This window comes from Macaca thibetana, chromosome 6, assembly GCF_024542745.1.
Source record: "Macaca thibetana thibetana isolate TM-01 chromosome 6, ASM2454274v1, whole genome shotgun sequence".
In the NCBI taxonomy this organism is placed as follows: Eukaryota; Metazoa; Chordata; class Mammalia; order Primates; family Cercopithecidae; genus Macaca; species Macaca thibetana.
The window spans coordinates 109,871,823-109,887,973 of record NC_065583.1 but is presented as its reverse complement, the minus strand read 5'-3'; the positions used below and the strand labels follow the sequence as shown (position 1 = coordinate 109,887,973).

Genomic DNA, 16,151 nt, shown 5'->3' with positions numbered 1-16,151 from the left:
TAGTTTTTTGTATTTTTTAGTACAGACGGCATTTTCACCGGGTTAGCCAGGATGGTGTCGATCTCCTGACCTCATGATCCGCCCGTCTCAGCCTCCCAAAGTGCTGGGATTACAGGCTTGAGCCACTGCGCCTGGCTGTAAATTTCTTTTTAAATTTTTCTTTCTTTTTTTTTTGTAGAGATGAAGTCTTGTTGCTCAGGTTGGTGTCGAACTCCTGGCTTAAGCGATCCTCCCACCTCAGCTTCCCAAAGCGTTGGGATTATAAGCATAAGCCACTATGCCAGGCCAAATTTCTTTTCTATATAAATTACTGAGTCTTGGGTATTCTGTTATAGCAGCAGCAAACAGTCTGAGACACTGATTATGGTTTCCATGTCTGGCTTTTTAAGTGTGAGACTTAGAATCCTCCACAGAAGTGGGATCTTCATATGTGTTTTCTTTAGGTCTCATATTACTTTTCATTTTTATAATTTAGTGATAGTCTAGTTTGCTGTAGATTGATCTTTGCTCTGGTGCATTGGTTCTCTTTCTTGTTTTAATATAAGCAACAAGGTGTTTTTGTTTGAATGAATAGTTTATTTCTTCTCAAATAGGCATCATTCATCTAGCCATACTTAGTTGCAATTCCTCAGGCCTTTCTCTTTTCCTTTGTGTTGTATTCTGCCTATTTTCACTTCGTTTTGGAGACATATTTAAAATTATTCTCAGGTTTCCCGTTTTTCCTCTTACCTTACTTCCCTCCTCCTCCCCGCTTGCCTTAGCTTATTATTTTTGAAATGTATCTTGTTGGTTTTCACTGTTTTCATCTTGGTAATTGTTCTGAGGAGCTTAGGATAGGTACTGCATCCTTTTTCTTTTTTTCTAAGACAGGGTCTCACTCTGTTCTCAGGCTTGAGTGCAGTGGCACAGTCACAGCTCACTGCAGCCTTGACTTCTAAGGTTCAAGTGATCCTCCTGCCTCAACCTCCCAAGTGGTTGGGACTTCAGGTGCACACCACCATGCCTGGCTAATTTTTATTTTTATATTTGTAGAGATGGAATCTCACTATGTTGCCCAGGCTGGTCTCACACTTAGGGGCTTAGGGGATCTTTCTGCCTTGGCCTCCCAAAGTGCTGGGATTACAGGCATGAACCAATGTGGCCTCTTGTTGTTTTATTTGTTTATTTTTCGAGACAGGCCTCATTATGTTGCCCAGGCTGGTCTTGAACTCCTGGGTTCAAGTAATCCTCCTGCCTCAGCCTCCCGAGTAGCAGGGATTACAGGTGTGTGCTACCCTGCTTGGCTTGTTTTAAAAATGCATTTCAAGGTGGGCGTGGTGGCTCACACCTGTAATCCCAGCACTTTGGGAGGCCAAGGCGGGCAGATCACTAGGTCAGGAGATCGAGACCATCCTGGCTAACATGGTGAAACCCCGTCTCTACTAAAAATACAAAAAATTAGCTGAGTGTGGTGGCGTGTGCCTGTAGTCGCAGCTGCTCGGGAGGCTGAGGCAGTAGAATCGCTTGAATCCAGGAGATGGAGGTTGCAGTGAGCCGAGATTGCACCACTGCACTCCAGCCTGGGTTACAGAGTGAGTCTCCGTCTCAAAAAAAAAAAATTAATTTCAACCTGTCATGGAGATGGATAGGGCCTAGGAGAAATGAAATCACTGTTTGATTACTTTGAGGCTCTCTGACAAAAAGATTGAGGGGGAAACAGAACATACTGGGTAAGATGGACTTTTTGTATTCTGTGTGCATTTCAGTCTATCCAGTTGGCATAGATAAGCATGACTACTATCAAATCAGTGGTATTGATCAGTCAGTATAGTTGATAAAGCTCTTAAATTCTTGACAGCTATTGAATTGAGATGTATATTTTGTGGTTTTTATTTTTTAATGGTAGTTTTTCAGGTAGGGGCAGGAAAAATGTGATGTGGGCAGTAGTATCTGCTTTCTACTTTGAATTGAAAAAGAAGTAAGGTGACATTAGAAAAAATTATTATATTTTTAATGGCTTTTTCATCAAGCAGTTGGAACTTTTTTCTCTCTCCAAGTTACATTACATTTATCACAGTATTTCTATGAATTGGATAGTATTCTACAATTTTGCAGGGAGGAACTGAGGTCTAGAGTTCACCTAGCTTTTCAGAATTAGATCAAAAACCTCTTAGCTCCCTGTCAGAGACCCTTTCCATGGGGCAGGCTGCTGACCTACAATATGTAATTTGCTTTTGGTGCAAGGAGACCCAGTCTCTATTTGTTTAGGCAAGACCTGGAGGGTAATGAAATTCAATCTAAAGCTTTTCCAGATGATTACCTCTGTTTTGTAGCATCTCATTTCCTTTTGCTCAGAAATGTTGCCTGTGCCTTCTGTGGAGGGGCTGACAAGAATTGTTACTGTCAGGTATGTCTTATCCTCATCCTTCTTGTACTTTCTTACTCTTGATTGAAGTCTTAGAATCACCTTACCTTGCAAGAGGTGTTTGTTCCTGTCACAGAGCAGGCCCACCTCACTGGTGACTGGGTGGACTGTAGCCTCTCGGTGGAGTTCTCTGGAGTTTACCTCTGTCCCATTGCAGATGCAGGTCCCTGTGATGTCTGTCCTGGCACAATGCCTGTGTTGTACCACATCACAAGCCAAATCTCTGCCTCCGAGTCTGATCAGAAAAGTTTCTGGTCATGCATCTTATGTCCTTTCAGTGTCCTCATGTAACGACTTTGTGGTACCACCAATGAATGCTTTGGGACATGGCAAGTTGTTAATGCTGTTTGGCCCTGGGATTCCTGTGCTTTGTGAGAGGAAGAAGCAGATACAGGAAGAAGCAGATACAGCTGGGCACAGTGGCTCATGCCTGTGCTCCCAGCTTCTTAGGATGCTGAGAGGTAGGAGGATTGCTTGACCCAGGAGTGCTACCTGGGCAATACTGGGAGGCCTTATCTCCAAAAAAAAAAAGAAAAAGCAGACACAGTGGCAGAACTCTTGTTCCATTCACTTTGTCACCTTTTGTGAATAAGTGAATGACTCAGAACTAAATTACAAAGATTATTAGTTGGGTGTGGTGGTGCACCTGTAGTCCCAGCTACTCGGGAGGCTGAGGTGGGAGGATCTCTTGAGCCCAGGAAGTCAAGGCTGCAGTGAGCTGTGTTTGTGCCGCTGCACTCCAATCTGGGCAACAGAGTCTCAAAACAAAAAGAGAGAAGAGATTGTATGACATTGCATGACAGTGACTAATCATTAGTGAGCTCTTTTATCTCTGTTTTTTAATTTAATTTTTATTTCTGTCATCAGAATTTGTTCTTAGCAATATTAAGATTTTGCCTGTTGGTTACCAGAGGCTGGGAATGGGAGTAGAAGGTTGGGGGAATGTGAGGATGGTTAATGGGTACAAAAAAAAAAGAAAGAATGAGTAAGACCTACTATCTTATAGCACAACCGGATGACTGTAGTCAATAATAATAACTGCACATTTAAAGTAACTTAAAGTGTATAATTGGATTGTTTACAACTCAATGGATAAATGCTTGAGGGGATAGATAACCATTCTTCATGATGTGCTTATCTCACATTGCATGCCTGTATCAAAACGTCTTCGGCTGGGTGTGGTGCCTCATGCCTCTAATCCCAGCACTTTGGGAGGTCAAGGTGGGAGGATTGCTTGAGCACAGGAGTTCAGGACCAGCCTGGGCCACGTTTCTGGTCATGCATCTTATATCCTTTCAGTGTCCTCTTAGTGGAGAATGCCACAGAATTTTCTTTCTGGGGTTTCAGATCACTTGTCCAGTGAGCTTTGTCCAGTAAACTTTGTCCAGTGTGGGCTCATGTAATGTCTTTGTTGTACCACAGATGAATGCAACATGACAAAACCCCATCTCTACTTAAAAAAAAAAAAAAAAAAAAAAAAAACGAAATTCATGTACCCCATAAATATATAGACCTATTATGTACCTCCCAAAATTAAAAATAAAAACAAGATTTTGCCTGTTAGATACTTGTTTGAGAATTTTGACTCCTTTGTACTTATTTTTTGACTCTTATTAAAAAAATGTGTTTTTTGCGGAACAGAGCAGAACCCTCAGAAATAATACCACACATCTATAGCCATCTGATCTTTGACAAACCTGAGAAAAACAAGAAATGGGGAAAGGATTCCCTATTTAATAAATGGTGCTGGGAAAATTGGCTAGCCATAAGTAGAAAGCTGAAACTGGATCCTTTCCTTACTCCTTATACGGAAATTAATTCAAGATGGATTAGAGACTTAAATGTTTAGAGCTAATACCATAAAAACCCTAGAAGAAAACCTAGGTAATACCATTCAGGACATAGGCATGGGTGAGGACTTCATGTCTAAAACACCAAAAGCAATGGCAACAAAAGCCAAAATTGACAAATGGGATCTAATTAAACTAAAGAGCTTCTGCACAGCTAAAGAAACTACCATCAGAGTGAACAGGCAACCTACAAAATGGGAGAAAATTTTTGCAATCTACTCATCTGACAAAGGGCTAATATCCAGAACCTATGAAGAACTCAATCAAATTTACAAGAAAAAAGCAAACAACCCCATCAAAAAGTGGGCAAAGGATATGAACAGACACTTCTCAAAAGAAGACATTCATACAACCAACAGACACATGAAAAAATGCTCGTCATCACTGGCCATGAGAGAAATGCAAATCAAAACCACAATGAGATACCATCTCACACCAGTTAGAATGGCGATCATTAAAAATTCAGGAAACAACAGGTGCTGGAGAAGATGTGGAGAAATAGGAACACTTTTACACTGTTGGTGGGATTGTAAACTAGTTCAACCATTGTGGAAAACAGTATGGCGATTCCTCAAGGATCTAGAATTAGAAATACCATTTGACCCAGCCATCCCATTACTGGGTATATACCCAAAAGATTGTAAGTCATGCTGCTATAAAGACACATGCACACGTATGTTTATTGCGGCACTATTCACAATAGCAAAGACTTGGAATCAACCCAAATGTCCATCAGTGACAGACTGGATTAAGAAAATGTGGCACGTATACACCATGGAATACTATGCAGCCATAAAAAAGGATGAGTTCATGTCCTTTGTAGGGACATGGGTGCAGCTGGAAACCATCATTCTCAGCAAACTTTCACAAGAACAGAAAACCAAACACCGCATGTTCTCACTCGTAGGTGGGAATTGAACAATGAGATCACTTGGACACAGGAAGGGGAACATCACACACCAGGGCCTATTATGGGGAGGGGAGAAGGGGGAGGGATGGCATTGGGAGTACAACTGATGTAAATGACGAGTTGATGGGTGCTGACGAGTTGATGGGTGCAGCACACCAACATGGCACAAATATACATATGTAACAAACCTGCACATTGTGCACATGTACCCTAGAACTTAAAGTATAATTAAAAAAAAAAAAGAAATTATAAAGCTAAAAAAAAATGTTTTTTGCAACAGCTTTGTTGAGATATAATTCAAATATCATATAACTTACCCATTTCATGTGTACAATTCAATGACTTTTAGGATATTCACAGAGTTGAATGAATCAATTTTAGAATATTTTCGTTTCCCCAATAGCAGTCACTCTCCATTTCTACCCAGTCCCCCGCAGCCCTAGGCCACCACTAAGCTACTTTCTGTCTATAGATTTGCTTGTTCTGGACATTTCATGTAAAGGGAATCATATACGATAAGTGGTCTTTTGTGACTGGCTTCTTTTACTTAACATAATGGTTTCCTGGTCTTGAACTCCTGGGTTCAAGTAATCCTCCTGCCTCAGCCTCCCGAGTAGCTGGGATTACAGGCGTGTGCTACCCTGCTTGGCTTGTTTTAAAAATGCATTTCAAGGCGGGTGCAGTGGCTCACACCTGTAATCCCAGCACTTTGGGAGGCCGAGGCGGGCAGATCACAAGGTCAGGAGATGGAGACCATCCTGGCTAACATGGTTTCCGTGTCTTGTTCCTGGTTTTCCTTCGCTTTCTGGGATGGCACAGAAAGTTGTACATATTTCTGCAGTATGGTTCATAAACTGTTCTTGAAAAAAAAAAAAAAAGTTCTTCATACTGTCTGCCATCTCTGGAATAGTTGAACAGTTTAGATAGGTTCTTTGAAGAACAGCATTAGATAAGTACTTTCAAACAAAGTCTGTCTCAAGTCTTCAGATGCACTTCAATTGTAGTCACTTAAGATAGATGTTTTTTTATCTCTGTATTAATTGTCCTATTGTGGCAGAACAAATTGTCCCAAACTTGTGCGGTGTAAAACAACACACATTAATTATTTCACAGTTTCTGTGGGTTGGGAGTCTGGGCGCAGCGTAGCTCTGGGTCTCTCACGTGGCTGCAATCATCTCGGGGCTTGACTAGGAAGGACCCACTTCCTGACTCACTCCCATGGCTGTTGGCAGGGTCCACCACTTTGCAGGCCTCAGTTTCTTACGAGCTGCTGACCAGAGGCCTTCCTCAGTTGCTTGCCATACGGCCTCTCCCTACAGCATCTCACAGCTTGTCACATGGTTTCATCAAAGTGAGAGAGGGAGAAGACAAGAAAGAGGGCCAGCAAGAGCAAGGGGGCCAGCAGGATGGTAGACAGTTTCTCGTGGCCTGACCACAGAGGTGACAATCCATCACTTGCCATATTCTCTTTATTACAAGCGAGTCAGTGGACCCACCACATATTCAAGAGGAAGGAACTGCACAGAATGTGAATACCAAGTCACAGGTTTGGGGGGACCATTTTAAAAGCTTGGTTACCAGAATCTCCTGTCCTTTTCTGAGCTTGTGTAGCTAGTGTCAGAGAGGTGGACTGCTGATTTCCTTGGTTGTTGAGGAACTGTGGAGAAACGTGTCGGAAGCGTCCTTAGCCATATGGTAAAATTCCCTGAAGTAGATATGCTAATAATTTGTCAGCTATTCCCTTGTGAGACTTTCCTAGATCTCCTTTCCATCCTTCTTCCCCTACTCAAATGGTATCTTAGTCATTTCCAGCTGCTATACCAAATTGTCATAGACTACTGGATGTCTTAAACAACAGACATTTATTTCTCACAACTCTGGAGGCTGGAAGTCCCCAGAGATAAGGGTACGAGCATGGCCTGGTTCTTGGTCAGGGCCCTGTTCCTGACTGTGTTCTCACATGGTGGCCAAAGAGATCTCCTGTCTCTTCCTTATAAGGACACTAATCCTATGGGGGTGGGGGGCCCTACCCCATGACCTCATATCACCAAATTACTCCCCAAAGACCTCTGCCTCTGCCTACTATCACACTGGGGACAGGGCTTCAACAGATGAGTTCGGAGGAGACACAAACATTCAGTCTGTAGTAGATGGTATGATGGCATTTAGTTTTATCATTTCTCTTACTTTTGTCTTACGATGTTTCTTTCTTCCTTTCTTTTTTTTTTTTTTTGAGATGGAGTTTTGTTCTTGTTGCCCAGGCTGGAGTGCAATGGTGCGATCTCGGCTTACTGCAACCTCTGCCTCCTGGGTTCAAGCAATTCTCCTGCCTCACCCTCCCGAGCAGCTGCGATTACAGGCATGTACCACCACGCCTGGCTAATTTTGTATTTTTAGTAGAGACGGGTTTCTCCATGTTGGTCAGGCTGATCTCAAACTCCCGACCTCAGGTAATCCACCTGCCTCAGCCTCCCAAAGTGCTGGGATTACAGGCATGAACTACCACACCCACCCCTGCCTTTTTTTTTTTTTTTTTTTTTTTTTAAGATGGACTGTCACCCCGTCGCCCAGGCTGGAATGCAGTGGCGTGATCTCGGCTCACTGCAACTTCCGCCTCCCAGGTTAAGTGATTCTCCTGCCTCAGCCTCCTGAGTAGCTGGGTTTACAGGCATGCGCCACCACACCCAGTTAATTTTTGTATTTTTAGTAAATACTGGGTTTTGTCATGTTGGCCAGGCTGGTCTTGAACTCCTGGCCTGAAGTGATCCACCCACCCCGACCTCCCAAAGTGCTGGGATTACAGGTGTGAACCACTGTGCCGAGCCTGTCTAACTACATCTCAACACAATAATTCCTCTTCCTCTGTTTCCTCCCCCACCTCCCTACCTCATCTTGGTCTTTGAATTCTTGCTGACAGTTGCTTTCTTTCTCCTCCTTTTGCCCTCTGGTTGTTTTCATGGGACTCTGCCATGCCCGCTTAGTTCTTTAGGTATTATTTTTGAAAACTGTTCCCTTTTAGATTTGACATCACTGTGACTCTTCTCTAAGTTCCTTGACTGTATTTCTTTTTGAGTACTGAAATAGTTTGAGCTGAACTCAGTGTTCTGGTACAGAGAACAGGATGCTAAGGTAAAATTGTGTCCTTTGCTTCCCACAGAAACTTGAAAAAGAAAGCCCATAAAATATTTCAAACATGCAGAAAGTATATAGAATAATAGAACTGAATGCTTGTGTGCTCACTACCTGGATCTATTAAGCGTTAACATTACATTTTGTTATTTTTGCCACAGATTTGAAAAGAATATACCCCTTCAAAAGTTTATTTATCTGTTCAAAATGTATTGATGGACATCTTGGTTATTTACATATTTTTGCTATTGTGACAGTGCTACGTGAGGGTTTCTCTGTGCTCGTAGGCAAGTTTTTTGTAGCCATAGATATCTGTAACACGAACTTCTGGGTGATTGATAAGCAAAACTGTAAGTGATAATCACTTCTGTAATATGTTGACAAATAAATGTTGAAGCCACTTTTAATAACATACATGAAAGCTTTAGTTGAGGAAGAATGCTTTTTGTGTTGGCCATTTAGATGGAAAGATGCTAACTCATGTTACCTTTCATCTTTTGATTATACTAGTATGGCATGCTGTTTTTCAGAACATGCTGTTTGCATGCCTGTAAGGAAAACTGATGGAATATTGGAATTAGCAGCAAAAATTGCTTTCATATGCTAAGTTTAAAAATATTCATTATATACTTTATTTTTCTTTGGTGATATTGTTCATTCCTATTTAGGAGTCATCAGCCAAACCTTTATTTATTATTCTTGGTACCATACTAATTTGCGAGCAAGATTTTTTTTAAAGCTTTTTATTATGGAAAATTTTAAACACACGAAACTAGAGAAAATAGTACTGTGAACCCTATGTACACATCACCCAGCTTCAATACAATTGACTTTTCTTTTGAGCAAGGTTTTAAACTGCAGTCTTAACATTAGTTTTATATTTAGAAAGTATTACATCCAGTGTAACAAAATATTAATAACATCCATTTGAAGAGTTATTTTAGTATTCCTGTGAGGTAAGTGGCAAATGTTTAGAGGACTTATTATTATTATTAGACATAAAAGTTATCCTTTTAATACAGTTTTGCAAAATTATGGGTATATTGTGGGTTTCTTCTCTCCACTGGTTTCTCAGGCCAGTAGTCTATCAGGCCAGTCTTCTCTCTGACAGGGAGATTAGATTGTCCATAAGTTTTGTACAAGTGAGACATAAGCCCTTGAAAATGTTTTGATACAAGAAGTCAGAAAACTCTTTGAAACATTTAGAGGACTTTGTTTTTTAAATGATGTTCAGGGACCAACCAGTAATGTCCCCTGGTCACTGCAGTGTTTGTGGGATTCTGGATCAAACACTATAGAAGTCACTGCACGAGCTGCATCTCATGTGTTTGTCGTGTGCTTGGATTCCAGATCGCAGTGGTCATGGGCTCCTGCACCGCAGGAGGAGCCTATGTGCCTGCCATGGCTGATGAAAACATCATCGTACGCAAGCAGGGTACCATTTTCTTGGGAGGACCCCCCTTGGTAAGAACATAAGAATGTTGGCTGATGGAAATTAAATATGCATAACATAAAATACACCATTTTAACTATTTTTTTGATGTTTTAAAAAATATTGTGATAAAATATGCATAACATAAAACTTACTGTTGTAACCGTTTTTTCAGTACAGCTTGGTGACGTTTAGTATGTTCATATTGTTGTGCAACCATCACTACCATCTATCTCGAGAACATTTTCATCCTTCCCCACTGAAATTCTCCCTATTTCTGTCACCTCTGCCACCTTGGCACCCCACCATTCTACTTTCTGTCCTTATGAATTTGACTATTCTAGGTACCTCACATGTAAGTGGAATCATATAATATCTGTCCTTTTGTGATTGACGTATTTCAGTTAGCAAAATGTCCTCATGGTTCTATATTGTAGCAGATGTCAGAGTGTCCCTCATTGTTAAGGCTGAATAATGTTCTGTTGTATGTATACACTGTATTTTGTTTATTCATCCATCAATCGATATTTGGGTTGCTTCCACTCTCAAGCTCTTATGAATAATGCTGCTATGAACGTGGGTGTACAAATCTCTATTCAAGTTCCTGCCTTCATTTCTTTTGGGTATATACCTGGAAGTGAAATTGTTGGATCATATGGAAATCTATGTGTAGTTTTTTGAGGAATCACTTCATCCTTTTCATGGCTGAATAATATTCCATTGCATGGATATGCTGTGTTTTATCTATCCATTCATCAGTTGATGGACATTTAGGTTGCTTCTGCTTTGGGTATTATGAATAATGGTGCTTTGAACGTATAGGTTTTTGCATGGAAATGTTTTTATTTCTATTGGATATGTGCCTATGAGTAGAATTGCCAGATCATGTGGTAGCTATGTTTAACAGTTTGAAAAACTTCCAATCTATCCAATACATGTTTTACATTTCTACCAGCAGCATGTGAGGGTTCTGATTGTTCCACATTCTTGTCAACACTTGTAATTGTGTGTTTGTCTGATGACAGCCATCTTTGTGGGTGTGAGGTAGTACCTCATTTTGGTTTTGATTTGCATTTCCCTAGTGACTAGTGATGTTGAGGCATTTTTTGTTTTTTGAGAGAGTCTCACACTGTTGCCCAGGCTGGAGTGCAGTGGTATGATCTTGGCTTACTGCAACTTCCACCTCCCAGGTTCAAGTGATTCTCCTGCCTCAACCTCCCAAGTAGCTGGGATTACAGTTGCATGCCACCACTCCTGGCTAATTTTTGAATTTTTAGTAGAGACGGGGTTTCACCATGTTGGCCAGGCTGGTCTTGAACTCCTGACCTCAGGTGGTATGCCTACCTCAGCCTCCCAAAGTGCTGGGATGACAGGCATGAGCCACTGTACCTGGCCAAGGCATCTTTTCATGTGCCTATTGGCCATTTGTATGTCTTCCTTGGAGACATGTCTATTCAGATTCTTTGCTTATTTTTAAATTGGGCTATTTGTCTTTTTATTTAGTTGTAAGAATTCTATATATGTTCTGAATACAAGTCCCTTATTAGATTTGCAAATATTTTTGCTCATTCTGTGGGCTGTCTGTTTTACTTTCTTAGTGATGTCTTCCTTTGAAGCACAAAAGTTTTAAATTTTGATCACATCCAGTTTATGCATTTTTTTCCTTTGGTTTCTTGTGCTTTTGGTGTCTTATCCAAGAAGCCTTTGCCTAACCCAAGGTCATGAAGATTTACTCCTCTGTTTTCTTCTGAGAGTTTTATAATTTTAGCTCTTGCATTTGGGTCTGTGATCCATTTTGAGCTAGTTTTTGGGTGTGAGATAAGGAAGGGCCCCGGCATTGCTCTGTATGTGGATCTGCAGTTGTTCCAGCATCATTAGTTGAAAGGACTCTCCTTTCCCCATTGAATGGTCTTGGCAGAAAAAAACTTTTACTTATTTTTTCTTTTACCTCAGCTATACCATTGTTTGACTCAAGAGGGATAGCAAGTTAATAAGCTGTTAGGAGAAAGCAGCAAGGTTCCTACAGTGTATTAACTTTTGTGTAAAATGGAGGGAAATATACATTTGTATGCTTGTATATGCATAAAGAAGTTCTAGAAAAGATACAAAAATACTACTTAAAATGTAGAGGAGAGGAAACAGGGTGGAAGAAAGACCTTTGATTTTTTTGAGCCTGAGGCTGGGTGCAGTGGCTCATGCCTGTAATCCCAGCACTTTGGGAGACTGAGGTGGGTGGGTCACTTGAGGTCAGGAACTTGAGACCAGCCTGGCCGATATAGTGAAACCCTGTGTCTCCTAAAAAAACAAAAATTAGCCAGGCGTGGTGGTGTGCGCCTGTAATCTCAGCTACTCTGGAGGCTGAGACAGGGGGATTGCTTTAACCTGGGAGGTGGAGGTTGCAGTGAGTTGAGATTGTGCTGCTGCACTCCAGCCTGGGCAACAGAGCGAGACTCCATCTCAAAAAAAAAAAAAAAAAAAAAAAGACACAGAAAAGGACAAATATTTGATTTTACTTGTATGAAATATTGAGAATAGGCAAATTCATAGAGGCGGAAAGTAGATTAGTGGTTGCCAGGGACTGGGAGGAGGGTGGAATGGGAGTGACCGCCATGAGGATGGGGTTTCTTCTGGGAGTGACGAAATTTTCTGGAATTAGGTAGTGGTGATGGTTGCCCAGTTTGTGAATGTACTAAAAGCCACTGAATTGTATGCTTTAAAATAGTGAATTTTATGGTATGTGAATTCTATTCCAAAAAGTTTGTTGCTTCAAAATTTGTCCAGGAATCATCTTTGGTTATGGAATACTAATACAAATTCATTAGAAAGGATGTATTAAATAGAGCTTACATTTTGATGTAAAATAAGTATGTTTCCCAAAAGACAGTGTTAATTTTTCATAACTTTTACTGAAGATCAGGTAGGCCTGAAGGGCTGCCATTTCAAATGTAAAAGTCTTAAGGCATTATTTTAAAAGCCTGTAGCATTATTATTACTATTATTATTATTATTTTAACATGTCTCTTGTATGTGATAGCTGTTATTTGTTAATGAGAGGAAAATGCACTCAAAATTTACCTTTGTATAGTAAAAGGTACAAACTTTCATGGGCCATTCTTGTTTATCTTTTGACTAGAAACTGAGTAAAGATATGGCTACAATTCGAAAATATCTTTTTGGAAATATAGGCAGATCATAATAGTGGAATAACATGAAGGGTTTTGAGAGAAGAGTTTGTCTAAGGGTCAGTAGTTAAAATGTCCATTCAGTTAATTCAGTTAACTTGTACATTATAAAGAAGCCACTTGGCAGCCAGGGAAGCCTGAAGTTCTGTTGGACCCCATCCAGCAATCCACCTTTGAAAGACTGCATTCAGGGGGAGAAAAAAGCAGTAGCAGCAGCCTCATCCTTTAGAGAATTCTAAATTCTGACACATGTTTGACTGAATGTTGAGAAAGGGCTTTGAAGGGTTTGCACATAGTGTGGGGTGTAGTTGCTGTAGCTTTTAGTAGCTTAGAGTGGTTGAAAAAAATGGATAGTAAGACAAGTTTTTGAAGGAGCTTTTTGTTCTCCTGTCTTTTGTTTATCTTTTGAACTTGTCATTTAGTCGAATGAGCTGTTTTAATTTCTCTTTGACTTCTATCATCCTTGCACCTATCACACTATCAAACGTGGGTGTTCAATAAATATTAACTGATGACAAATTCTTATTTTTTTTGGTTGATATTAGTCAGATACCTGAAAATAAATATAATTTATCTGTTGTTTATTCCTTTTTGCAACTTTAAATATCCAGACACCTCTTATAATTTGTTATTGTCTGGACTGATGTTAATTTACCCTGAATGTTTTGGAAGGAAAAGAACCAGGAATTCAGTTCTGGGGGCGGAATAATTGGAGGTGAAAATTTTAACTAACTCTCTCTGCAGAAAGATATTTTATTTAAGACAAAGCTTTTGATGTAGTGAGTAGTAAGTTGTTTCTATGCTGTATTTTCTTTTCTTTTTAATTTTTTTTTCAGGGCTCCCCTCAGGAAAGACTTTCTCTTTACCTCCAACCTCTCTGTGCTGTATTTTAGATTAATGTTCATTATTCTAATGAAAGCTTTTCTTATTTGGGTTGATTAATTTGTTTCTTTTTCTTCAGAGAGGTAGGAATCAATAAATAGTTCCTAAGGGGTTGGATTGGCATTTAGCCTTAAATTATTTTTCTTTTTCCTTGTAGAATTTTTCTGGCTATAATTAAGTTATTCTTAATTTATTACTGAGGTTTCTTTCTTTTTGGCCACATTCTGCTAGATCTTAGGTTTAGGTAATCTTGGAGATTTTTTTCCTACCTCTCTTTCCTAGGCAGAGTTTGTGATAGTAAATGGAATTTTTCAGCATGTTATTAAGTATTCAAAGATGAATAAATCACAGTTCCTGCCATCAAGGAATTCACAGCATAGAGGAGATGACAGACATACATGCACATTACTGAACTACATTCTGACACATGCCGTTTTGGAGGTGTAAGTACAACACCCTTGGACCATGGATAGGCAGGCAGTCCTCTATTAATACCATGGAGAAGGCCTGGGCGGGTCAGGAAAGCTGCAAAGAGGAGGCAACTTGAGGTGGGACTTGAAAGGTAAGTGGGAATTCGTCAGGTAGGTGAGAAGAAGAGATCCCAGGCCTTGGGAGGAACACACACACAGACACAAAGGCTTGACCACATGTGTCAGGGCAGCATGACATAGGGAAAGAGGATGGCCTTTCAGGTCTTTCAGGCTGGAAGCTGGAAACGTGTGGGCTCGAATTATACTCTATTGCTTGCTGTGGACTGTAAGCAAGTTCTTGGTGACTCTGGGCTTAGATTTTTCACCTGTAGAGTAGAGATAATAGTCTCCAGGTTTCCTAGGTGCATGGAATGAGAAAGCACAGTCTTCTTTAGTTCTGTGGAAGAAAAAGTGTAGGTACAGTCAGGTGAGGAGATGTGCATGTTGAGGAAGCATTTTTATATCTCTGATGGACCGGTTTCACTGATAATTTTTATCCTTGTTGTAGGTTAAAGCGGCAACTGGGGAAGAAGTATCCGCTGAGGATCTTGGAGGTGCTGATCTTCATTGCAGGTGAAACAGAAATGGTTGTTTCTTTCCAGGATTGAGTGTCATTTTGTTTGTTTGTTTGTTTAAAAGAAGTTTTACGTATTTGTTTCGGGTGCTAAACTTGCCAGACCACACCACAGTTTATTTGTTCTTGATCTGCTGGTTTAATGTTCAATTCTTTGAACTATAGACTTGCATTTCCAAGCTAGAGCATCAGCCAAGAAGGAATGGAGAGACAGGTTTCTTATTTATTTGACAGACATCCACTGGGCACCTGTTATGTAGCAGGCACTGTTCTGGGTGGCTGAAAAAAGAAGTTAGATACCATCTTTGACCTCCAGGGCCTTATATTCTAGTCAGGGAGGTGGGCAATCACAAGTAATTGCACAAAATTATGTAAATGTGGCTGATACGTGATAAGACTTACAAAGGAGAAGAGGGAGAGCATAGAGGAGGTGGGTCTACCCTGGGGTGTGCAGGTAAATGTTTAGTAACTGGTTCTCTGGGGAGGAAAAAAAGCCCCAATTTGTGGCATTTGCCAATTTCTGTGGTATGAGTGATCCCACCATGGCTGATTTCAAGCTGCCAACATGATGCCTCTATGTGGAATCAGACACAGATGCACGTAGTTGGCTCTTGTGAGTTAGGTGTGAGCTGGCTTCGTCATATCATTGGCCTAACCGTGTTAGATTAGAGTGCAGGGGTAAGAAGTTCCTCTACCTCCTAGAATGTTGTCAGAAGTAAATGAGATACAATACATGTGGATTGCTTTAGAATGAAACTATACCTGCTTTTGATAAGTTAGCTATAAATGTTGATTGCCATTATGATTATTTTCTTGTTTATCGTCATAGTTGCTCAATAAAGGTTTTAGACTTTTTTTTTTTTTTTTTTTTTTTTTTTTTTTTAGGAGTAATTGGGAAGCAGTTGAGGAGGGTTTTTTTGTTTGTTTTCAGTTTTTTATATTTTTGTTTTTATTTTTTGTAGAAACAGATGTCTCACTGTATTGCTCAGGTTGGTTTAAAACTCCTTGCCTCAAGCAGTCCTCTTGCCTTGCCCTTCCAAAGTGCTGGGATTACAGGAGTGAGCCACTGCACCTGGACTAAATTTTTAAGCAGTTTGACTGTTTTAAAAAAGTAAAGCTGTAGGCAATTAGCTATATTAGGTAAGGGTGTAGATTCTGGAATTTAACTTCTGTTTGCCTCCCCTGTTACCCTTGGGACTTAGACAAACTGCTTACCCTCCTTGAGTCTCATTTCCTCATAAAGTGAAAATTGTGAATAGTGCCTGCCTCATAATACGGCACCTACTATATAACTCTATTACTGTTATTCATAATATTC

General features: G+C 40.3%; 1 protein-coding gene across 1 annotated transcript in view; it reads left to right on the top strand.

Moving 5' to 3' along the window:
* The window catches only part of MCCC2 (methylcrotonyl-CoA carboxylase subunit 2), a 67,199-nt gene that overhangs the window by 24,708 nt on the left and 26,340 nt on the right, over nucleotides 1-16,151 (top strand). Inside the window, exons 7-8 of the mRNA XM_050793558.1 lie at nucleotides 9,644-9,757; nucleotides 14,768-14,832. Of these exons, the coding sequence (XP_050649515.1) occupies nucleotides 9,644-9,757; nucleotides 14,768-14,832 (179 nt within the window). The remainder of the gene's footprint in view (nucleotides 1-9,643; nucleotides 9,758-14,767; nucleotides 14,833-16,151) is intronic.